Genomic DNA, 26,570 nt, shown 5'->3' with positions numbered 1-26,570 from the left:
GGTGAGCCTAAGAGCAGACTGTGGAGGAGCTCGTATGTTTTGAATTTCATTCCAAAACTGAGAGGGATTTTTAAGAATTTTAGGATGAGGGATGGGCTATAAACAGATTTAGATTATTAGAAGGCCACCAGAGAGCACCGTAGAGGATAATGAAGTGGGGTCAGATGGAAGGCAAGAAGGCCAGAAGAGAAGCCACTGCAGTCCAGGCCTCATAACTACTACCGATGCTGATTAGGCAGAGGATCCAGAGGTGAAGAAAAGACTAGAGAAGTTGTTGTGACGGGTAGTTAAAAATCTATAGAATCTAGTGATGGGTTATTGGTGAGGCGAAGGAAACAGTAAAAACATGAAGAAAAAAGGTCTAAGATGATTCAAGGATATCTAGCTTAGGCAACTGATTTCAAGGGATTCACCATTCTTTTAGAGATATTAAATGCATACAAATTATGTCTGGAGAGATGAAATTCAAGAGCAAAGAGAAAAACCAGATTGACATAATGGGCCTAATGAATAACATTTGCTTATGTGAGGATATTTGAGGCCAGACATTTCTGGTTAAGGCTCACATGTAATTGAGTCCCTAATGCTCTTCTACTGTCTACAACTCAGGGAGAGGAAGCTTACAAGCTCCAAGGGAAAAAGTAATCCTTGTGCTGGAACAGAGGCTGGATCCATCTGAAGGGGAAATTACTGGATTCCTCATTGAACATCCTGGGAAACAACCTACTGGCTTACTCAGAGTCCCATATGGGAGTAACAGGAAATGCCATCAAGTGTGTGGTCTTATAACTGCATATAAAATGCAGCTGAATAGGCACATCTATAGAGTCTGAAAGTAGAATACTGGTTGCAAGGGACTGGAGCAGGGGGGAGGGTGGGAGGGACTGGAAGATGAGGAGTGATTGCTAATGACTAATAGGATTTTTGGGGGGGTGATAAAAATGTTCTAGAATTCAATAGTGATGATGGTTCCACAACCTTGTGAATACACTAAATGTCACTCAATACTTTAAAAAGATAAATTTTACAGAGTGTGAAAGACACACATATAACAAAGTCTCAGGACCTTTGGACCACTGAATTATCCTCTGAGCTGGGCTCAGCTCATCTCCCCACAGACCCTCTATTTAAGATGGTGGCCCTCATTATATATCTGGAGAAAGCTCTAATTCGAAAAGATACATGCATCCCAGTATTCATAGTAGCACTATTTACAATAGCCTTAATCTGGAAGCAATATCCATCGCTTCTCGGCCTTTTGGCTAAGATCAAGTGTGGAAGCAATATCCACTGACAGATGAGCAAAAAAAGATGTGGTACATATATACGATGGAATATTTCTCAGCCATAAAAAGGAATAATAGAGAAAGACAAATAACATACGTTGTCACTTATATGTGGACTCTAAAATATGATACAACGAATCTATTTACAAAACAGAAACAAATTAATAGATATAGAAAACAAACCATAGTTTCTCTTACTCTTAGAGGCAAAGCCTATTATCTATGTGCAAAAATAGAAGGAACAAGGAGAGAACACAATCATTCCAACCAGCTCAGATGAAAAGTGTCTGCGATTGTAGCTGACAAGTGGCCATTCTCTGTAGGACACTGAGCCTTAGTTCATCAAAGAAATAAAAGTGCACACAAACACACAGAGCAGACATACCCAGGAACCGCAATCTTCATCTCCATCTTCATTATGTTTTAAAACTTAATCAACTTCTCAATTAGGTTAGAAAGCAATAATTGTACATTAGAATTTCATTTTAGTAAGACTGGAATAGGTTCTCCTTACCGGAAACTAGATACCACATGCCTTGGGCTAGCAGGACACAGTGAATAGACCATGAGCTTCAAAGTCAATAAGATAAGAGGGTCACCACTGGTAGCTTGTGTTATTGGACATGTTGTTTGGAACATAAGCCTTTGTCTCTTTAAATTGAAGATAGTACTTATCTCAAAGGATTAAATCACCATAAAACATGCGTTGTCTAGTGGCATTTCGCAAGATGTTTTCAGTGAACGTTATTCCACTTCCTGTTATGACAAAGAAGGTATAATTATCTGGTCCACCCCCCAACCCCCCGCCCTCTCCATGCTCCCTCCATCCCTTTCCCTCTTTTTCTATTTCATATTCCTTTAAAAATCTAGGGTATCTGACTCTTGCACTAAGTTGGAGGTACCAAAATCTAAGATTCTGCAAGATTCTTTGAATGTCCTCTTTTTAAGAAGGAGAAAATACCATATTTAAATTTTTACTTCTTTTTATGAGTCATATAAACATAAAAAGAGGAAGATTCTAGTAGCTCAGTGATTTTCCATTTCTCAGGCATAATAATGCAGCTGATAAGTCTCTTTGGCCCTTTCACCATCACATTCATCCAAGCCCTGTTCCAGTAGGATATAATTTGCATGTTGGCAAGATGATTACTTTAATATGCAGTCATTAAAAAAAAAACAGACAGAACCCAAATAGGAAAATAGAACACCTTTTTAATAACTGGTGCGTTAAATGAGAAACAGTTTTCTTTCATGATAGTATATTACTTGACCTTCTGCAGAGACAAGTTCATTGGATCTAATTTTATGGAACCAATTACCTTTTTTTCTGGCCAGAGATGGTTTGATTTGACTGAAGTCTGGTAAGATGCAAAGAGGCTATTAAAATGATTTTTAGCATTTTTTTTCCAAAGAGTGATCCATTAATTGCCTGTGAACATTCAGCCCTCAAACCTCCTACTCTATTAGGTTCAGACTAGAGTTGTAAGATTCTGATGTTTTTATTGATAGAATTAATAACAACTGCTACTCCTTAATTTTGTTATTACCAAACTGGACATTTGACAAATGTACTCAGGGCCTTGCTCCAGTAAATTTAATACAAATATGAGGTAACATATCGACCTGAAAGGCTAAAGTCAAGAAGGTTATTGTGGAAAGAATACAAAGTGGAGAAATCATTTTACCAAATTTTGGAAAAGCTAAACATAATGATTTTTAAAACTAATTCTTTTCAGATTTTTCTGAACACCATGCTCAAATAATTTAAGACATCTGTGCAGTATATAACATCAATTGAAATGTTTTAAGATAGTTTAAAATACCAGAAGCAAGAAGAACACTACCAAAAGCGATAATATACAACATGCAGAGATTAGACCATGAAAAAAAAAACCTACCAGTTCACTTCACTCCTCATGCTACTACCAAGAATCTAGCTCCTATATAATCAGAAAGTTTAAGGAATAACTGCAATGAAATCTACCTGCCCTATTGCAATGCTGCATATTGTAACCTTGAAAATTGTACTCAGATGTGTACAACAGACTTCAACTGCACAAGGGCTAGAAACTCGATTTGTGAATGGACTGAGAACAGGATTGTAAATCAGACTGCATTAACTTGGGATTTTTCCATGTGCTAAGTGGATGTTTACTTTCATGTTATTTGAATGAAAAATCAGAACATAGCCAAGATTTTTCTTTTATTTAAAAACAAAATAGACACTGTGCCAGCTTTCCAGCTTTAAACAATAAACTCCACTGTGCTAATCCCTGACCCATATGAACAGGTAGGGTGGGGATGGCAGGGAGGTAAGGAGCAGGAAAAGAAGGGGACATATGTGTCGACTTGGACAGACATAGTCACTAGCAGCTAGAGAGGAAACTGGGTTCCACGAGGCCAGGGTGGGTACTGTCTTTTCCCATTTTACAGATCAGAAACTGAAGCTGAGAGGTTTCTTGTGCAAAATCCCACAGTTGGGAATCAATTCTAAGAGTTTTTTGCTTTGTTTTCTGTTTCGTTTTGCCCAGAAGGCACCCACTTTTTCCAGTTGGACTATCTTCAGAAAGATAATGCATGATTCGAGTACCTGATCAACAAAACGCTTCTATGATTAAGCATCCTCCAGCTAGAGAACTGAGAGCAGGCCACGGTGGATCAAGGTTTCCCATCCCCTACTCTTGCTCCTACTGAAGCTGCATTTTTTCCTCAGGGACCCTGGGATACACTGATGTGAACTGAGGAATGAAAGTGCCCCGTCTTACCTCACAGGTAAAGGTCACGAGCAAGCATCATTGTTAGGCACTGTGTGGGGGTTCAGAAAAAACACATATAATTCTTATTAACAAGATGCTTCCTGGACGATTAGAAGACAAGGGAAGGATCATCCTTGCTTTTATTTCCCCAAAATAAACATAATGAGAATGTCGGGCATTGATGGAGGAAAGTTGACAGAGATATTTTTGGTCAAGGACTTTCAGAGATCCCACATATTAAACTACATGGGTGGGGGAAGTTCCCTTGTGGTGTAGCAGGTTAAGGATCTGCCACCGCTGCAGCTGTCTGATCTCTGGCCCTGGAACTTCTGCATGCCCCAGGTGTGGCCAATAAATAAATAAATAAATAAACCAACCACATGGGTGGGAGTCAAACTCCCAAATGTGTAAGGAAATGTGGATCCATGCAGATGTGCAGATGTTATTCTCTTCCTTTTCTGCACCTCCTTTCTCATTTTCAGTGCTTTTATAGCTCATGTCCTATGGCTCACCTAGTGTCTCCAACTGTCTAAGCCCCACCCTCAACTGTGCAGGATAATGTTATGCTCAACATCTTTTATTTTCATTCCTCTCTTCTCAAAATTCACCAGTCCTATCTTTCCATTCTCAGCACTCTGCTATTTCTTGGGAAAATTTAAACTCGAGTGTTGGCTCTCCCAGAGGAAAATTATGCTTTAATAATTACAGGGAGTTGCGTTTGCTGGCAAAGTAGCCATCAGGTTAGGGTACGTAAATATTTTAAAGATCACAAAAATCACTTCCAAAGAAGTGCTTATTATATATTCATGCTCAGACCATATATTAGGACAATGGTTCCTAAACCAAATTATTTTAAGTTTTTTTTATTAATTTTATTTTAGTTTAAAAATGAATACAATTAATATTTTTAATGAGGCACCTAACCTGACCTTTGTTCAATTTCTTTTTTTAAGTAAAAAAAACAAAAAAAAAAGCCCGACTTACTTTGCTTAAATTAATTAAAATAATTCATTTTAGATATTTTAAATAGTTCAGTATTTTGCATATGTCTCAAACTGCCTAACTAAAAAGAAACTTACTTTGACTGTATCTTTAAATTTTCACTGCATTTTACAATTACTGACCATTAATAAATATTGAAAACTGAGACCTCGAAGTATTAGAAGTCCCAGTATAGCTGTATGTATATAAAACAGACAAATAGAGTCTTGCAGAAAAAGTCTAACTTAGAGAAAACATGAGGGAAAAAAGAAAGGCTAAACTAAGGTTGCCATATAAACTGCATTCATCAAAATTTCAATAAATTCTTGAGTAGCTATGCATTCATTAAGCTATTTGTCTGGTATAACCAATCTTGGTTCACTTTGTAAACCTGCATAAGGGTTTCATATCCAAAATAAGATAAGATAATGAACACTGGTAAGAAACAAAAGCTAACTAAAGCCAGCATAAACATGATTGGATTTGACATTTCCTTAAGAAATAACCCTCCAAGGTAATGATTTGCAAATAGGTTGCTCAGCTCAGACAACTATATTTCCTAAATCTGTTTAACAAACAATTTCTAGTGTCTTACTGAAATAAAGCATTTTGAAATATAATTGACTTGGAAGAACTATGACTTTGAAAAATACTACATCTTTTAAAAGAAAGTACAATACCACAAGGGCTAAAATTTTTGGCGACTAAGTCATTCTAAATATAAAAATTCAATGGTAAAAATGTAACAGGATGTTTCTATCACTGTCTAAGGGACTGGATAAATTTCATTTAGAAATAAAGTCCTACGTGGAGAACAGACTTGTGGTTGCCAAGGGGGAAGGGGAGGGAGTGGGATGGACTGGGAATTTAGGGTTAATAGATGCAAACTATTGCCTTTGGAATGGATAAGCAATGAGATCCTGCTGTATAGCACTGGGAACTATATCTAGTCACTTATGATGGAGCATGATAATGTGAGAAAAAAGAATGTATACATGTATGTGTGACTGAGTCACCTTGCTGTACAGTAGGAAATTGACAGAACACTGTAAACCAGCTATAATGGAAAAAATAAAAATCATTATTAAAAAAAAAAAGAAAGAAAGAAAGAAGGAAAGTCCTAGCAGTTGCTTTTGTGGCTCAGCAGTAATGAAAACAACTAGTATCTGTGAGGATTTGGATTTGATCCCTGGTCTCCCTCAGTGGGTTAAGGATCTGGTGTTGCTGTGAGCTGTGGTGTAGGTTGCAGACGTGTCTTGGATCCTGTGTTGCTGTGGCTCTGGCATAGGCCGGCAGCTGCAGCTCCAATTCAACCCCTAGCCTGGGAAACTCCATATGCCACAGGTGCAGCCCTAAAAAGCAAAAAAATAGCAGAAAAGACAGTCCTATAATGGAGATAGGTGATAGTATTCTTCAATTTTAATGATTATTTTAATTGTCCCAAGAGATTCTGCGACTCCCGACTCTTGAATAGCGTAGTTAGCAGTTCCCCGATGGCTCAGCTGGTGTTACTGTGGCCAACCCCCCCCAAAAAAACAAACAAAAAAACAGTATAATTACTAAGAGGTCTTCTAGGATTGATTTTATTTTGTAAATAAATCTTCCTATAGGAAACACAATTTACTGACCAGGCTCCATGGGATTCTAGTCTATCTCTTGTTATTTTTTTTTTATAAATTAATAAATTGGAAATATTGTATATAAATAAAATCCTTTAGCATGGCTCAATCTTCCAGAGTTTGATGAAAATTGTGAAAACTGGGTTTCAGTACCTGCAAATTGCAAGATATGTGATCACCCCATCTCTAAGTCTTTGAGACTTGGGCTCTGAAAAGCATCTCTCTCTTTCACTTGGCATTTGCTTCATTACCACAGAAAATGTTAATTTTGAAGATTAAGCATCATCACTTTCATCTTTTTTGAATGCATGTTTAGGACTAATTTCTATTGTTTTGGTCTCACTTTTGGAAAAATAAATCACAATATTTACCCTGATGTCTTAAGAAATTAGATTTGCAGTCTACTAAATTTTAACAATATGGATGAGGTATCATTTTAGAAGTGAATAATGCCCTGAAATCATTCAGTAAATGAAAGAAAGTAACTCCCCCAAAATTATGGCGCTCCCATACCTGGACTGATAAGGACTCTCTGGGAGACAAAGAGAAGACAGCTGACACAAAACAAACATGGATGGCATTTGCAGTGAAAAATAAAACCCAGGCTGAGGCTCTTGGGTAGGCAGAACATGCTTAATTCATAATCCTCTCGCTCACAACAACTAAAACCTACAGCCAGTTGTCTTTTTAAAAATTGTAGAATTTTAGAGCCAGGTGATATTTTAGTGGTGATTAAGCCAAAGGCTTAATATTCTTGAAGATAGAAAGGGTTGTCAGAAGTGTCAGGCTTTTGTCTGCCATTACACTGTCTTCCAGGAGTGAACTGGGACCATTCCTATAGACTTAGAGCTTTCGATGGCCTCTTTTAACATTCACTGACATACACAACTCATGCCCTTGAACCCTCTGAGGTTTTATCACTTAGAAGTACTGTATTGAGCGAAGGAAATAATTATTTTATGTAGGTCTAATTAAGATCAAACTGACTAGTGCTGGCCCCAGACTGCCTTTATTTCTTAGAATCAGTCAAACATGAGCAATTGAATCTCTTCTGTTTGATATGTGTTTTGGGGGTATATGCACCTGCTTAGGGTAGGAGAGAAGGAGTCACCACTCTGCCAAAGAGAAGGTTTCAGCTGCTAGAAAAAAGTGGACCAGAGCTGAGCCATCCCAGCTCACAAGATAAATGAACTGTTCACAGCAAAGACACGTGGAAACCAGGTTGACATGTACTCTGCTTTACTTTTACGTTAGAAAAAAAAAGTCTCTGAAGAATCGCTATCCTGTGGTAAGGGAAGATGTATTTCTTCATTTTAAATAGCCCCAAATTGTGTGTAAAGAATTTTTTTTCCACAAGAGATAAACGTTAAATGAAGAATGACTCTTGGAGTTCTCTTGCAGTGCAACAGGTTAAGGACCTGGTGTGGTCACTGCTGTGGTGCAGGTTCAATCCCTGGCCCCGGGAACTTCCACGAGCTTCGCACTTAACCAAATAATAATAATAATAATGACACTTATCTAGTATGTATCCTATTGTATGTGAAAATAACTTATGAAGTATAACAGTTTCCAAAACATGTCTTTTAATATCTTTTAAATAATTAGCTAAGGTTTTATTTTAAATGGCATCATAGACTTTTAGTTTTCTTTGGGAAATACGTTTTTCTACTATTTCTTCTTCCACAATCCAATTTAATTAACCCATTCCGTTCCTCAAAAATGCAGCAGGAAGCACTATTCACAATAGCCAGGACATGGAAACAACCCAAATGTCCATCGACAGATGACTGGATTCGGAAGATGTGGTATATATACACAATGGAATACTACTCAGCCATAAAAAAGAATGACATAATGCCATTTGCAGCAACATGGATGGAACTAGAGAATCTCATCCTGAGTGAAATGAGCCAGAAAGACAAAGGCAAATACCATATGCTATCACTTATAACTGGAATCTAATATCCAGCACAAATGAACATCTCCTTAGAAAAGAAAATCATGGACTTGGAGAAGAGACTTGTGGCTGCCTGATGGGAGGGGGAGGGAGTGGGAGGGATCGGGAGCTTGGGCTTATCAGACACAACTTAGAATAGATTTACAAGGAGATCCTGCTGAATAGCATTGAGAACTTTGTCTAGATACTCATGTTGCAACAGAAGAAAGGGTGGGGGAAAAAATGTAATTGTAACGTATACATGTAAGGATAACCTGACCCCCTTGCTGTACAGTGGGAAAATAAAAAAAATTATTAAAAAAAAATGCAGCAGGAAAATATGAAAGAGAGTAGATGGCTCAGGGCAATTTGCTTTGGGACAACTCCTGTGGAGTGTGTCACTAGGATAATCTAGTATGAAGGACAACTCCTATACCTCGAGACAAACCAAAGTCTAAGGTGAAATGAGGACAGGCAATCTTGAGGTCACTACTAAGATTTAAGGACTCTCCCTAGAATTAATGCTTAACTTACCTTGATATTCATTCACTCATAAAACATTTATGCATCAACTATAAGCCAAGTATTGTGCTAGGTGTTAGGAATACCAAATGAAATATAATAGGAGTCCTGCCTCTGAAGAGCTCGTAGGCTGGTTCCAGGGCTCTTATTCAGCCCAACACAGCAGTGTTACTTAAAGCTGGTTTCCATTCTGATTGATCGACATCTATGCCCTACCGGTGTTTAAATATTTTGAATATCCTCTACCACCTTGCTGTCTGTCATTGTAAATTTTAGGAGCACGGAAGAACCTAAAAACACACCACTGAGTGGGATTTAACAGCCGTGTATACGAGATCCAATGGGAGACTCAGCAAGGAGTAGCGAAATTCAGGTAATGGCATTTAAGAAGCCTTTATGGAGAAAACGATATTGAAGCCTTAATGGGTGGGTTTTGGGGGGGTGAGCATAGAAATGAAGGAAAGGACTGAAGGGGTCGGAAAAGTCTGGACATGACCAGAATTACCAGGGCATACTTTTCCTACAGAATACTATTTGGAAGCAGCTCAAGTACTATTGCCACACGATATATGATTAAAGATAGCATTTCATGTAGTCATTAAAAAGTTTAGTCTACCTTTCATAGTTTTCCAAAACATTCAAGGATATCTGGGAGTATTGTTTTAAAATAATAAATAAGTAAATAAGTAAATAAATAAATAAAATCCATAAATAACTGAATGGAAAAATTGGAAAGACCGTAGGTCCAAAAACTGGTAAAGAGCTTCGTAGATGGACCTCCCTCTAATTTCCCTTTTCCTGGTTTCCGGCCTTCACTAGTCAATTTAATTCTGAGCTGAACGGCTTGGGAGGAACTGTGGGGAGGACGTCTTTTGGCTGCCTGCCATCCTCTGAACTGAGGATGATAAAACACTAAAGTACAATAATAATGGTAAATTATTCTGTCTTGTTCCAAATGATTTAAATTTTTTTTTTTTTTTTTTTTTGGAGAGCTTTCAAATGCTTTTGAATTAAGAGAATGATTGCAATCCTAAATTTTAGGAACATGAGAAAACTTAAAATGGTCCTATTATTTTATAGCTGAGGTACTTTCATTCTTAATACATGTTATTCTACAAGTCCTTACCTATTTCAGAGTCTAAATAGATTTTTTTAAATGTTCTTATATCCCTAACTTCTCTACTATAATAGAAATTAATGTCGACTCATATAAATGTATACAAATTGAATATATATTCAAATATCCAATAACAGAAATTGTTGCAGATTATCTTGTTAGTTAAATTACACTTTGTGAGTAAACAAATTTAGAGTTTATGAGCAATACCAGACGGAGAACCAAAAGTATCAGTTCTCCCATATTCTGACTGCAGAGGTAGTGACCTAGGAAGCTGAGCTACACACCATGCCTCAACCCTGACCTCCAGAGGCTGTTCTGAGAATGACAGAGGGTTTCTAACATGAACGGTTGACTGAACTTTAGTGAAGCTATCCAATTTGTCCACATGCTTTAGTTAACCTGCCCCAGATCACAGCAAACAAATGAGGACACTGTCTTGTCTTGATCTAGAAGAGTAACTCAAAAATACTTTCATTTCCAAAGCAATGCTTAATATTTTCCAACTGGCTAGAATTTCTAACCCATTCAAGTGCTACAAATAACCTTTATTCACTCCCCCTTCTATTTTTTTGAGGAACGATAATTCACATGTATTCTCCTCATTTTATTATCGGCAAATGAAGATTATCAACAAAATGCTTCTCAGTTTTCCTGAATGATCCTTTAATCTTTTCCTACAAATCTCATTTTCTAATCTTTACTTATTTTTATGAGTCTAAGACATTTATTAGCTACCCAGTTAACATTAAAGATCATGCATCAATGATAAAAGAGGTGAATTTATTTATTATACTTTAGGGACATTTTATATTTCCCTACCTATAAGCTACCAAAAGACCATTCTGGAAAACTGCAGTTCATTAAACAAATTAGTGGATGTTTAGGGTTTTGTTTTGTTTTGTTTTGTTTTGTTTTGTTTTTTTGGCTGTGCATATGGAAGTTCCTGGGCCAGGAATCAAACCTGCTCCACAGCAGAGGCCAAAACCAGTGCAGTGTCAACACTGGATCCTTAACATGCTACACCACAAGGGAACTCCAGAAAACAATACAAAAAAAGCATCTAGGAGTTTCTGTTGTGGCTCCGTGGGTTAAGAACCAGACAAAGTGTCCGTGAGGATGTGGGTTGGTTCCCTGGCCTCACTCAGTGGGTTAAGGATTTGGTGTTGCTGCAAACTGTGGTGTAGGTCGCAGATGTGCCTTGGATCCAGCATCGCTGTTGCTGTGGCTCTAGCATGGCTGGCAGCTGCAGCTCCGATTCGACCCCAGCCTGGGAACTTCCATATGCTGCAGATGCGGCCGTGAAAAGAAAAAAAAGAGAATCTATATATATGCATGGCTGAGTCACATTGCTACACAGCAAAATTGACATAACATTGTAAATTAACTACACCTTAATAAAATTTTTTTAATTAAACGAATTGGCCACTAATGAGATTTAAACAAACAAACAAGCTACTAATGGAATTTAAATAACTTGAAGAAATGTTGCTTAAAGCTTATTAATAACCATTATACCCTCAAAATGTTACTTTGACTTATAAATAGAAACAAGATGGTGTCAGATGACAACCCAAGATCATGTTTTCCAGGAACTGGCTACTAAAGCTTATGCTGGGCACGCTCGGCCCATATCTGAAGAACAGAGAACTTATAAGTCTCAGGATCAACGCTTCTCTGAAAGACTTGATGAGAGGCACCATTATGGAGAATCCTACAGAACTACCACCATACCTCCACCACTACCCTCCAAATTTTCCCTTTGCCATTCCCAAGATATACAGAATATGAATCCCACAAATACGAATATGATCAGATTTGAGGACTTGCAGAGGGTGGTGTTATTATGACCCATCACCTTGCTAAGTACGATATTGTGATTTATAAGAAATATACGTAGAACCAAAGCTAAAATGGAGTCACTTATGTCGGAGACAAAATGGAGGTGGCAACATTGGAGCATTAAATTAAGAAAAGAAAACTTAACCTTACTGAACAACATTCGTAGGAATTTACAGCTTTTCTCAGAAATCAGCAGAGAACACCAGCCAATCCTCAAATGCCAAGTCTGTTTACACCATCTCTGGATTTTTTGTTCCCTGAAGTCAGCTACCCTGATCCAAAAAGGAAGAAGACTATCAGGCAACCAACCAGCTGAAAAAGACAAATTATTTCCACATTGGCCCCATAAAAACCCTTTAATCTGTAAACACCTGGTAACTCATTGCTCCTGGATCCTTGACTTGCCCAGCTTGCAGGTCAAAACCCTTGCACTAAACTCATCTTTTGGCTTTGTTTTACATGGTTTTCAGAGTTTAATTTTCACGTATATACTTGGTCTTCCTTCATGGTTTCTAGCTCACAGCATCCCAAACTTGGAATTTTCTGAACAAGTGACAAGAGCAATGGAAGCATCATTTGCTATAGTATTTGGTCTCTGGTCCTCAGTTTTGGGAAACACTTCAGAGCCATAAAGGTGAAATGGGTGTGTCACCATTCACGACAAGCCCTCTGTGACTACTGGATCTACGTTAAGGAGGTCACTTTTGGACAGTGCACCTAAGCATGGGGCTGGTTGCCAGGGAAACCAAATATTCTTTCTAAAAGGGATATTGGGCCTGGCATAATTGAGAACTACAGATTCGCTTCTACTTTAAAGTTCCAAAGTTAGTTCCACTTTCTTACATCTCTACTACCAATTCTTCTACCAAGAAAATAAAACCAAACAAACTTATTTAAATACAGTCAAGCCAAAGATGGTGAAGAATATTTTCTAAGCAGGGAAAGAAACTGGAAGGAAGGACTGGCCAAATCATTTAAGATATTTTCTCCAAAGACGTTGCTAAACTCTAGTCTTTGGAGTTGGGGGCACCACTGAAGGGGCAGGAAGGCTCAGAATTCATTAAGAAGCTGATTCTGAAGATGATAACACAATAACAGAATAACACAATTTTGCTTGAGTCAAATGTACCCTCAAATTATTTCCTATGTCCTTGTCAGTGTGTTTTCTTGGTAGTCACTGTGTTCACACCAGAATCAAAACAGAGGATGGTGTCCAGAACCCACACAAGTTAGATTCCCTGCCCTAGGTGGGCTCGAGTCACAGCCCCCAGCAATGGATGTGGATTAGAAGTTGGAGAAGAGTTCTACCTGGCCTGGAAAGTGTTCTCTTTCAATGGGAGAAAATAGCACACCTTGGACATAATAGGAAAGACTGACAAACCTATTTTAAAGGATACTTATTGAAGTGTTTCTAGTCTACTAAAGCTATGCCTTTTAGTATTACTAAAGGAGTGAAATTTTTAATTTCTTCATAAACAGTTTCTCACCAATAACTAGAGAGACAAGGCAAGTTTTGTTAACCTCCTTTCACAGGTAGAGAGTCCCATCCCACAGAGACATAGAGATACAGGGGTAGAGAGTGTGTGATTTGCTGCAAGATTAATTTCCCATCTCTTTTATTTGTTACGATTTGCTTCTCAGAGCTGGGAGGGGCTATTTCAATTTTTGGTAAACATTTTTAAAAATCAGCTTCATGCTAATGTTTCGGAAAGTTTGTATGGATTAGGCAATTAAAACTCAGTGTACTAATTATCTGGAGGTAGTTTTTGGAATAATCATTAATTAAATATATTAATTATGTTATTTTAATGAAGAGACAAAACATTTTCCTAAGGAGTAATTTTTTAATTAATTGGTTTGTTCTCCAAGTTGTAAGATGTTAACATTCATATCATGCCTCTGCTTTACAGCTAGACATCACTTTCATCATTAACAGAAGGAAATGATAACTAGCACTCAACAGTAGGAAGACTGCTTGGAAAAATGAGTGTTTATCTCATTAAGGCTTTTAAAATGACTTCTGAGATGATGATACATTATTTTTACATTCCAGGAAAGGAAGAGACAACTGTAACTATAGTTACCAAGTGTATCTGGGACCCCTGCTTTCTAGAATAGCCTCCAGACTAAGTATTTATTCAAGGGAGTTGTCATGTAAACACACTGAGGGGCAGGAGGTTAGAGAAGACTTTAAATGCACCTGTCACAAACATTTTAATATGCAACATTTCATCTTATTTTCATTTTCTTCATAAAACACTAGGTACTTTGAAAAGATCTTTTAAAAGATATCCTCCTTTCAGTTGTCTAGGACAAAAACCATTAGATGGCCTTAGTCCTGGTATAACAGGTATTTATTCACTAGACTTCACATGCCCAGGATGTAATGCTCATGGGTGGCATTGACTTGCTTAATATTTTTAACTGGAAAAAGGAGATTTCTATTGTTTTAGAAGATAGAAAGAAGAATGTCCATCCTATGCTTGCCTCTAGAAAACACTTCCTCTACTTACTTCATAGGGATATAAAATTTCAGTGTGCTAGGTAACTCCTGGAATTAGAGATATCTTTCCCCGGTGTTGTGCTATAAGGGCATTATTTATTTTATATAGTGGTATTCAGTTGTTTGGCTTATTCAGAGCATATAAGAAAACAGGATCTAAAAGTAGGAACCTAGATCTGAATACTGGATCTCTCACTTCCTAGATATGTGAGCATGACCAAGTTACTTAGTCTCTTCACACTCTATTCCGCCATCTGTAAAATGGAAAAAATAGCAGTGTCCTCTTCAGAGGTCAGTTTTGAGGGTTAAATGATATAAATCTTCAAGGCTTAATATTTTCCAAGATTTCTCTATCAGTGTTAAGAAAAAAAGAAGATAATCTTTCTCATTCTTCCAGGATAGTCAACAGGAAACTACTCTTTAAACGCACACACATACACCTCCAAAGGAGGGGGGTGAAAGTCACAGTCAGTATAATGTTGAAGAAACTATTGCCCTGAAAAAAAAAAAAGTACAAAGTCCACAACCCACAAAGCTAACAGGCTGATATTATTACGCACAGCAGCATGAGTGTCCTTTTGTTCCACTATTTGAGATATCTGGATATATTACAGTCTTAGTCTTGGGCTCTTCATCCTGGTAGAGTTTTAATTCTCTTTGGAAAACTTCAATTATCCTTATGGCCTTAGCCAGAGTTGAGGGGAACCAAGGAATATGCCTGCCTCTGCCAGGAGCCAAAAGAAGTCTTAGTATTCAAGAAAATTCTTGGTTTTCTGGCCAACTTGTCAAACTACCTTATTATTATTAGATGTAATAAATTTCAGTTCATTCTTTTAGATTTTCTAGGTATAAATAAGAGCACTATAAATTATGATAATGCAGGTGCTTCTTATATTTATTCACCACCACATTCTTTGAAGGAGAATTTTATATGTATACTTTAATTTTTGATGTCATTTAAAAAATAAAGGTTCAAATATTAGTCAAAAATATTTGGGTTTTTGTTTTTCTTTTTTGGTTTAAAAATATTTGTTTTTTTGAAAATGACCATTAGTTTAATGGAAATAGAATGTAGATTTCAAATTAGAAAAAATAGTAATAAAATAATTTTATTCAATCAAGCAAAAGGCAGGGCAACAAAAAAGAGACTATAATGAAGAAAGCATAGTAAAAATTAAATAGGACCTTCTGCTTCTGGACTTGACAAAACAACTAGTACAAGTACTGTTGCCTCTCATTCTGTAAACTGAGAATGCAGCTAAATTAGCAAAATAACCCAGAACATAGAACAATCAGGTCCAAGCGTAATATTACACGTGAAGAGCTTCACTGAGTTTCTTTAAACTTGTTTCAAGAATCATTTCCTAGTTAAGCCGTGTTCAAATTATAGACCTCAAGTTTAGATATCTTTAGCTAATAAATATCATGGCACATTTTGATTCATTTCTCATCTGTGTGGGGCAGTTCCGTTCTTAATTTTGCTGGACTATCGGAGAAAGAAAAACTAGAAACCAATACTTAGGAGCCCTAGTTTCTTCATATGTAAACTAAAGCCAAATATGTATGAGATCCAAACACAAAAGCTACTGAATAAATCCCTTTTGATTATTTGTGAAAGTTCCCTTGTGGTGCAGTGGGTTAAGGATCTGGTGTTGTCACTGCAGTGGGTTGGGTCACGGCTGTGTCATGGGTTCAACCCCTGGCCCAAGAAGTTCAACATGCTGCAGGCACAGCGAAAAAGAAAAAAAAACTTTTTGATTATTTAGATTTATACTGCCAAAGGGGGTCTATAAAGTGCATACAAACCATGGCTTTATTATATTTTCCTGATTAACTCATTCAATAAATTATTTTTAAAAATATTAATATATGGCAGTTTTTTTGGGGGGCCACAATAATTAAGCAGTGAACAAAACTAACAGAAATCTTAGCCTTTATGGAGCTTAAAGATAATCATAGTGTAACTAAGTTAACATGACCTAGAGGACTGAGTAGCCTTATTTTATTTTTTTCCTAGTTAATATTTTTAGGAATAAGTTACCCTTATCTTTTTCTGCTTTGACTTTATTTCTCATCTTAATAGTTTAGGCTGCTTGTTAAAGAAAAATTACATTTGTATTTCACCAAAAGGAGGTTCACCACAGTTTAATTAGAGCATGTTCTATTTTTTTAAAATTTTCTTTACAAATGTATTGAATATTTTCTACAATAATTGTGTGGTGCTTTTTGTAAGAAAAAGAACATTATTTTTAATTCTTTAAATGTAGTTCCTTATACTGTTTATAGAAAATTAGGTCATGAATCAATTAATACAAAATTCCTGGAGTTCCCATCATGGCTCAAGGGTTAACGAATCTGACTAGGAACCATGAGGTTGCAGGTTCGGTCCCTGCCCTTGCTCAGTGGGTTAAGGATCCAGCATTGCTGTGAGCTGTGGTGTAGGTCACAGACGCAGTTAGATCCCACGTTGCTGTGGCTGTGGTGTAGGCCGGTGGCTACAGCTCCGATTAGACTCCTAGCCCGGGAACCTCCATGTGCCATGGGAGCAGTCTTAGAAAAGGCAGAAAGATGAATAATAATAATAAAATAAAACAAAATAGAATTCCTTTAAAATAACATTTTATTTAACCTTTTAGGTTAAATAAACCTGCAGGAATACAGGTATATCTATAACCTAAGCATCCTGTACAATTTGCTGAGCCTCTTTGGCTGAAAAATTCAGACATTTCTTAAAACAATGTACCAGAGAAAAACCTTTTTGTGAAATATTCCTTGGGTAATCAAACTTTAACTTAGTCCTTTTGGATGTGCATTGTACTGTATTTTTATATGAAGCAAGCTTTCTGTTGCTTAAACAGAAATGCTATCACAGCAGTGACAACTGTCCTGAATTTATGAATTTCCCTGAATGATAGTGAAATCCTTCACTGTTAACATCCTCCTGCAAAGGACTGCTAAGAATTTTTTTAAAAAAATGAAGTCAGGTAGGTGCAAAGATATGGATTCATATATCCTGACTCTCTGTCTGAGGAAATTTAAAAGAAAACTAGAACTACTATTGAAAGCTGGGCTAATAATTGTAGGTGCAGATCTCTCCCATGAAAGAAAGAAAGAAAGAAAGAGAGAGAGAGAGAGAGAGAGAGAGAGAGAAAGAAAGAAAGAAAGAAAGAAAGAAAGAAAGAAAGAAAGAAAGAAAGAAAGAAAGAGAAAAGAAGAAAAGAAAAAGGAAGGCAGGAAAGAAGGAAGAAAAAAGAAGGAAAGAAAGGGATACGGGCTTAACCAATGAAATCTGTTTCTGAATTGGGCGTGAAGTCAGTCCACGGTGAGCCCCTTTTTGTGAGTGCACTGCTCTGTAAGTTGAGACACATTAAGTTTGAGATCATTGGTGCAAAAGGAATAATGGAATGTATCATGTTTTTATATGCTCAGAGATATGAGCATTGGTAACAAGAAATATTTGGGTTCTTTTATTATATCAGTTATATTAGATTGAAGAATTTATTCATTTCTGTTTAGAGTTTACTTTACTGGTTTCTAATAGCTGGATTTTTCTTTTAATTGAACTTTAAGAAACTCCATTTCTTTTGCAGAGGTAAATGAAGCCCTAATTAGGGTACAGTCGCTGATTTCATCAGCACAAACAATTGTTAATGCAACAGAAAAAAACTACTATCTGGAAACGTATTTTAGGATCATGAGTGTAAATCCAGTTCGCTTTATAGTCTTACTTCACATTAGAGTGTGTTCTCCATGCATTTTGTGTTCAACAAATATTTCCTGAACACCTACTGTGATTGGAGACTGGCTGGCATTTGAAATTTGAAAGGAAATAAGATAGACAAGATCCTTGCCCATTGAGAGAGAGACTAAAAATACATCATGTATACATTTTGATAAGTGTTTTAGAGGAAATACACTGGAAGCTGAACAGAGAATAAGAAGAAAGTAGAGAATCTACCTTAGATGGGAAAGCTGAAGAGATGAAATTTAAGCTAAAACTTGGAGTCTGAGGCATCTCCAAGGAGCCAACGGAGAGTGAGGGTGAGTGGAGGGATGGCCGGAAGAAATTATCCACTGGAACAAAAGTCCTGAGTAAAACAAAGCTCATTGGGTCCAATCAACTCCAAGGAAATTGGAAAGAGACAAGGTCAGAAAAGTAGGGGTAATTAGGGGTCAGTGATTGCTAGTCTCACAAATTAGACGCTCTTAGCCTTTTCTTTGTCTTAGAGCCCTTTGAATATCAGTTAAAAGTTAAGGGTCTTCATCCCTAAAAGAGTACCTCTGAAAAATTTACATGAATTTTTGCAGGCAATTTCAGGGCTTTCAAGGAGTAGCATTCATACTTGATTTGTCCCAGACCCAGATCACTCCATTTGCGTGAAGCACTTTCCTTGGCATAAGCCAACACACAAGCCAGACACCTGCAGAAAATCATGCCCCTGGAGAGCCCAGCAAGCTGACCTCAGTTCCCAAATACAAAAACACAGGAGCCAATGCCTAATAGAGGAAATTTTTAACAGATAGTGTAGAAAAATTCATAGATGTTTCCCTTTACCAAGAAAACTACGGTTTCTCAATACCTTCACCATGTCTGACCCTAAGTATTCCCTTATGACAGTTAGGGTCCTGGTTGAGGAATTTTTCATCCTTCTTCAGTGAGTTGTTCTCAGAGCATCTACTGATCTGCCCTTATTGACACAGCCATTATGCTAATCAGATCCTCCCACCCTGTTTTCCTTGCCCTGTTGTCCAGACAGACAGACCCTAACCCTAACAGGAGACTTCTGTTCTTCATGTAAACACCCTTGACAATACCCTGGGCACATGAATATATGTTGCCCGAGCATGTACAGGAGTTCTCTTCCAGGTGTGTCAGCACATCACTAGATGCAGATATGACACCAGAGTGGGGGGCTCTCTCCCCAAGAGTGAAGTCACTCAGCCCCCTCAGTGCCAAGCTTTAGCCTCCTACCCCATGCCAATCTGCTTCCTTTGCTTTCTCCGGAAATTAAGCCTTTAATTTCTTCAAGTGAACTTGTATGTGTAAACTCATTACGACAAACATCGATAACAAACATTAAACCACTATATGATGCATGAGATTTTCACATACCAATCTGCAGCTGAAGAAAGTCAACAGTTTAAACAAATAAAATATTCCAACCAGTTCTTTAAGATTTGCAATAATGGAAGTAATGCATAAATACATTCCATTGATTGTCCACCCAAACCTGGACTCTGTCCTAGTACAAGACTTGCACTTCTGGAATTCCTATTGTGGCTCAGTGTTAACGAACCCGACTAGTATCCATAATGATATAGGTTCGATCCCTGGCCTTGCTCAATGGGTTAAGGATCTGGCACTGCAGTGAGCTGTGGTGTAGGTTGCAGATGCGGCTCTTGGATCCAGCATTGCTGTGGCTGTGGTGTAGGCTGGCAGCTATAGCTCTGATTGGACCTCTAGCCTGGGAACCTCCATATGCAGCAGGTGCTGCCCTGGAAAAGACAAAAAGACAAAAAAAAAAAAAAAAAAAAAAAAAAAAAGCCACCCTGCTTGTGGCATTTTATTTTGGTAGGTGTCAGTGGCTTTATACAAAATATACAGAATATTTTCTCAATTGTAATATGCAGGATATCATTTTAAGAAGAGAGAACAGGGAGTTCCCTTCATGGTGCAGCAGAAACGAGTCTGACTAGCATCCATGAGGATGCAGGTTTGATACCCAGGCTCACTCAGTGGTTTAAGGATCTGGCATTGCCTTGAGCTCTGGTGTAAGTCGCAGAGGCAGTACAGACCCCGCATTGCTGTGGCTGTGGTGTAGGCCGGCAGCTACAGCTCCAATTGGACCCCTAGCCTGGGAACTTCCATGCTTCAGGTGCGGTCCTAAAAAGACAATAAATAAATATGTAAATAAATAAATAAATAAAAACAAAAAGAGAGAACCAAAAAAATCTAACAAAAAGGGGAGATTGCCTTATATTGGGAAGACAAAAACCAGCTGATGGTCCCCTCAATTCTTGAAGTTTTCTGATTCTTAAAGCAATTATCCACACAACTAGTGGACCGGTCCTCACGAGATCAACTAATGCACTGGAATGTGGTGTGCTGGCCGTGCTGATGTTCCTTCACAGCAAAGGAGCGTTCTGGCCTATCCATTCCGCCTATCAAAATCAACAAAACTGCATGTGTTGCATAAACACGATTTTAGTGTTCATATAATTCTGTTTTAAATACTTAAAATCATTTAAAGCAGGGAAACCTTCTTTTCTCTTCTGGGATACATACAGTTTAAATTTTTTAAACAAAAACAGCATGAATCTTTTCAAAAGCTATATCCTAAATTTGAACCAAATAAAATTGACTTAGCATTTTCTTAGAGAGACATGATCCTACAAAGCAGAAAAGGAAAAACAATAGAAATATTTCTTTTTTTTTTTTTTTTTTTTTTTTTTTTTGCTATTTCTTTGGGCCGCTCCCGCGGCATATGGAGGTTCCCAGGCTAGGGGTCTAATCGGAGCTGTAGCCACCGGCCTACGCCAGAGCCACAGCAACGCGGGATCCGAGCCACGTCTGCAACCTACACCACAGCTCACGGCAACGCCGGATCGTTAACCCACTGAGCAAGGGCAGAGACCGAACCCGCAACCTCATGGTTCCTAGTCGGATTCGTTAACCACTGCGCCACGACGGGAACTCCAGAAATATTTCTAAAACAATGAGCTTGATTTGTTTAAGGCACACATAAGCAAAGCAAAACAGAAAAGGTCTCACCCCCCAGCAAACACCACAGAAAATGTCAGCATACCAAAAATGTCAAAAAAAATATATATATATAACCTTTTAAAAATCATATTCATTTCCCAAAGACTTTAAGACTCTTTCTTTTTAAATAAAACTTTTCTTCCTTTTTTGTTGCAGGAAAGAATATATCAATCTGACGCTAACCTATAAAGCTCAGACCTGCACTAAACAGGAGCAACAAAGGTGTGAAATGATCTCTTTCCTGGCACTGCCTTTCCTTCAAGGTCCTTAGAGCATCAGTAACAGAGACCACTTGCAGCTCAAGGTCATGCAATAGAAAACAAAATGAGCCTTAAATTTAAACCCACTCCTCCCTTTGCCCAGGGCAGTAGAGCAGAGTGGAAGCGCTGCTATTTGCATAGCCCCAGGGGTGCCCTTCCCATCACATAATCTACCTTTGCAGCATCTCAGCAGAACCTTTCAGAACTAACCTCCCCTGTGAGTGGGTGGGAGCCAATGTGGCTTTATTACTTTCTAGCCATGTCAGCTTGGCAGGTCACTTAACCTCCTAAGTCTCATCTATAGAACAAGAGAATAATATTCCCTATTTCACAGGATTGCCAAGGGGCTCAAAGTTAGGCAAGTGCGTGGCATGACTAGAAGGGGCTCAACTAGAAGGGGCTCAACAAATCACACATGATTGTTAACATATATAAGCTTAAGATATGGAAAGTGAGAAAAGGTTATAAACCTTCCCGTGGGTCTCTCCTCTACGAGTACGTTCATATATTTGTTCCCCACCCCACTTCCTGACATTCTCATCTACTTTGTTCTCACAACACTTATATTAAACAGCTCCAGTTATGAGGTGATATATGCCCTTGATAGAAGAGAGCTGTTGCCTCAGCTACTTATGCTGATAGAGAGTCAACAGTAGTGAGAAGTATTCAGGCCCCTGCACTGATGCTCCATCAGTGGCCTAGAGAAGTTCCCCTTGTGAGTAAGGAGAGACTTGAGTTAAAGACACATGGAAGCTGTAGCCTTCATGTGCTCACCAAAAGACGAGCATAGATGAGTTAGTGACCAGCAGAGTGTCCTCTCTGCTAAAACACTGGTGAGTTTTGATCAAAGAGCAAAAAGCCTCAGTCTGCTCGTCCTTCAACGGCTAAGCCTAAAGACATGCACTGGATTGCAGCTACATCAGGTGTTTTACTTTACCCATGAACTAACACAAAAGAAGCCGATTGATTCTGGGTACCTTCCTTTAATGCCAGTTGGTGTGTCAACAATCTTGGAATGGAGCTGTTGGGCCAAGAATCAGTTTTCCTCAGTACAAACAGTCCTTTGAACTGAAAATAAACTAGCAATTTTGCTCACTTAGTTATTCATGAAATCGATCCAGTAGATCTATGTGAAGATACCAACTATAAAAGAGTTTCTTATATTAAGTCACCGTAAATTTTTCAACTCTCAGAATTAATGTTTTTGCCTTCATTCACCCAGAAGTAAAACTGGCCTTATTTTGGCAAGCCTTAAAATTAAGGCCTAGCTTTGACAGAAGTGAACAGATAAAAATTTTGGTGAGCTTATGAATACGTAGAATTATGTGTCACAGGAAGAACGGGTCACTTTTACAGTTTGTCTTATATAGCCTAAGAAGCATGCCAGAAGATGAGTTTGGATAAACATTACAGAGAAAAATTATTTCAAAGTGAAATTCTAATACCTGCTGTTTTCCATCAATCACAAGCATGTACTAAGTAAGATTTCATTTGTCATCCAAGAATAACTTTTAGAATTCAACTCTACAATTATTATTTTAAAAACCCACTGGTACATAGCACAGTAAGGAGAAATAATTCATTTAAGTGGTGCTAAATGTCTTATGAAATGTCACACCCCTGCTGCACCAGCTGTCAATATCCTTTTAAAAAGACAAAAACCATCATTCAGTTTAGAAGGACAGCTCTGGTTATTAAAGAGAATGGTCTTCCCAAACTACAAAATCATAAAAACAAAACAAAACATACAAACAAAGAAATACCTACTATATGTTAATGAAATAAGAATGTATTGTTGGAATTCTGCATGAAAGCCAGGCTTAGAGATATGTTCCACTCATGTTTTGTTGTATGTCCTTTGTGAAATGAAGCCTAATGTTTCCTTAATGAACTGCAAATAAACCAGCAATTATGCTCATTTAGTTTTTCCCAAAGTTGAAGATTTACTGCTACAGATAATAAAATGCTTAGAGTTAATGCTATAACTATGGCTCTCAGAAAAGAATTTACCTATGGAGATATAATAATTAGCCCAAAATTATCTTTTTGAAAGTGTTCAATAAGAAAAAGCACTACTGAATGCTTACAAAGCACCAGACATAGGCCTAGTGTTTCATGTAGCATTTTGTACCTCCATTTTTGAAGGTGCAAAAAAATTTCCATGCAATAAACTGAAGTAACGTTCTCTTGCCTCAAGTTAGATACACAGCAAAACTGAGATTTAAAACCAGAGTTTTGACTAGGAAGCTATTCCCTCAGCCACCGCACTACAGCCTCTAAAACCGAGCACTTTGATATGCTGATTCTATGTGTCGATGTGAATACAGTTGAGGTCATTAATAAAATTTCCCAATACATAACACAGTCTGAAAAATTAATGTTTTTCCAATTGGTAATAAAAATGGGATGGGAATATTTGATATTTGTGTCCTTATTCATAAAGAGATAAAAACAGAGTTGATTTCCTCTTGATTCCCAATTCTATCCTGCCTTCAAGTCTCTGGATTCCGCACTTAGGTCTTTTTCTTACCTGCAGTCCCTGTTTCCTTGTTTTCCTTCTATTTTTGATGATTCTTAAGTTTATAACTCAAGCTGCACCCACCCCTCTCCTGAGTTCCATTCTCCAACCCACCAGGTGCTTCTTTTCTGTTCCATGTATCACAGGTGCTGTATCCCAAGCAAGTCCAAACAAAATTTACCCCCTCTTTTCAGCCTGCTTCCCTCCTCTGTCATCAATCGCTCTTGGTCAAGTGCCATCTTTACTCATTAGCTCTCTCAAATTTAAGACATCAGGGTCATCTTTTATCCTCCCAACTATTTCTAACTCAACAATTGATCATTTAAATCTAATAAATTCTGCTTCCAAGGTGATTCTTGTATTCACTGTATCTTCATATCTATTCTGGTTCAAGCACTTAACATTTCTTTTCAGGACTATTGCAACAGCATCCCATGTGGTTTCTAATCTCTTGCTCTCCAATTATTTCTTCAAATAGCAGACTGTGATATTGTGATTTACAATGTAGGCTGAAACTAAAATGGAGTCGCTTATGTCAGGGTCGAAATGCAGTTGGCCAATGAAAGCACATTAAAGAAAATGAAACAACCTTACCTAACATCAGTTGAGGGAAATTACAACTCCCTGTAGAAATCAGCAGAGGATACCAGCCAATTCCCAAAGGCCAAGTCTGTTCACACCATCTCCGGACTTCCTTGTTCCCTTATCTCGGCTATTCTCATTCAAATAAGGAAGACGACCACTGGGCAACCAACCACCTGAAAAAGACAAATAACTTCCAATTTACCCCATAAAAACTCCTTAAGGAGGCTGTGAGCAACCCAAAACTCATCACCCCAAGATCCTTGCGTTCCCTAGCTTGCAGATTGAAACCCTGCACTAAACTCTTCTTTTGGCTTTGTTTTACATGGCATGTAGAGTTTGTTTTTTGTCAGTATTAAAAAATGTATATCTGATTTTCATCCCTGTTTCTGGCAGAGAGCTCCTAAAACACACCAAATTCCTAAGTGATGAGAGCATAAAGTTGTATTTTCTTACGTCAATGAGGGGACTTTTGGAAAGTGTTTTTGGATGGGGGGTGGCTGCCAGTAGAACCAAGCATGAGATTAAAGGGTTGGAACTTTCTGCTGTCCCTGACCCACTCCACCTCCCACTCCATGTGCAGGCAGGGGAGATGGGCTGAAGATTGAGTTCAATCAGCAATGGCCAATTATCTAATCAGCTGTTAAAAAAAAAAAAAAAAAAAAAAAAACCACAAAGGAAGGAATTTAGGATGCTTCTGGGTTGTTAAACAGGTGAGGTGCTGGGAGAACGGTGTGCCCCAAGAGGGCATGGAAACTCTCTTCCCTTCCCACGGCCTAGCACTGTGTATCTCTTCATCTGGCTGCTGATTTGTACCCTTTAACATCCTCTGTAAGAAACTGGTAATCTAGTGAGTAAAAGGGCTGCCTGAGATCCCTGGGCCATTCTAGCAAATTAATGGAACCCAAGGAGGGGTCATAGGAACATCTAATTTAATAGCCAATGGTCAGAAGCACTTGCATCTGAAGCCTACGGAGGGGTCTCTGGATCCTCCGATCTGCTGCCAGTTATTCAGAGGCACAGGTAAAAACCTGGAATGTGAAGACTGGTCTATGCAGTTGCTGGGGGGTTGGGAGGCATGGTGTAGGCAGTCTTGTAGGACTGAACTTTAACCTGTGTTATCTGATGCTACCTCCTGAAGAGTATTAGAATTTAGTTGAATTGTAGGACTGGTTTTGGAGCTGCCTGGTTTTATGGGTAACCCCACCCCGCCCCCCTCCACAACTTGAAGATTGGGTGACCAGAACCTTGTATGGCCACGATAATTTTTCTAAAGAACAGAATTTTCATGCCACTCTGCTCCATAAAACTTTCCATAACTTTCTATTAACTATAGGATAAGATCCAAATTCCTATTCAAGGGTTACAAAAACTCCTTACAACTTGGTTACAACTCATCTTTTCCCTGCAGTTCTCTTTCCCTACTGCACTATTTGAACCATATATCCTAGCCACATAATTGCCTCCAAACCAGATACTCCCGCCCCCAAGCCTTTGTTCATGATGTCTCTTTAGTCTGGAATGCCCTTCTCTACCTCTGCCTGAAATTTTTCTTATTCTCTTAACTGACATCATTTCTTTGAAGCCTTCCCACATCTTCCTATGCAGCAGGAAGACTAATCTCTTCTATGAGTCCACAGCTCTCTGTACACAGCTTTAATTACATTGTGTTATAACTACCTCACAGTGTCTGTTTCTCTTGCTCTACAATGACTTTCTAAAAAGCACTGGCTATGTCTTAATTATCTTTGTGCTCAAAATAAATATTTATCAAATGAATAGTATTTACTAGAAGATTAAATATTAAACTGTCATAATATATTTTTCAGAAAAGAAAATCTGTTCAAACTCAATACATTTCTTAAAAAGGAAGATTTCTTTCTTA

The 26,570-nt window shown here is 38.0% G+C and overlaps 2 protein-coding genes across 7 annotated transcripts in view; both read right to left on the bottom strand.

Annotated features, from left to right (window-relative positions):
* The window catches only part of SLC13A1 (solute carrier family 13 member 1), a 273,175-nt gene extending 248,343 nt beyond the window's left edge, over positions 1-24,832 (bottom strand). For both annotated transcript variants that reach the window (XM_085006008.1, XM_085006007.1), the window contains exon 1: positions 24,698-24,832. The gene's annotated coding sequence lies outside the window, so the exon portion shown is untranslated. The remainder of the gene's footprint in view (positions 1-24,697) is intronic.
* The window catches only part of IQUB (IQ motif and ubiquitin domain containing), a 108,201-nt gene continuing 106,328 nt past the window's right edge, over positions 24,698-26,570 (bottom strand). For all 5 annotated transcript variants that reach the window (XM_085005993.1, XM_005673215.4, XM_085005997.1 and 2 more), the window contains one exon: positions 24,698-24,861. In XM_085005993.1, the coding sequence (XP_084862119.1) occupies positions 24,826-24,861 (36 nt within the window). In that variant the 3' untranslated portion in view covers positions 24,698-24,825. The remainder of the gene's footprint in view (positions 24,862-26,570) is intronic.

This window comes from Sus scrofa, chromosome 18 (assembly GCF_054392235.1).
Source record: "Sus scrofa isolate SSC_HxYL_T2T_F1_AM1 chromosome 18, Sscrofa_HxYL_maternal_Yorkshire_Landrace_v2.0, whole genome shotgun sequence".
Classification (NCBI taxonomy): domain Eukaryota; kingdom Metazoa; phylum Chordata; class Mammalia; order Artiodactyla; family Suidae; genus Sus; species Sus scrofa.
Note: the sequence above shows the minus strand (reverse complement) of the source record. Positions and strands in the feature narration are given on the sequence as shown.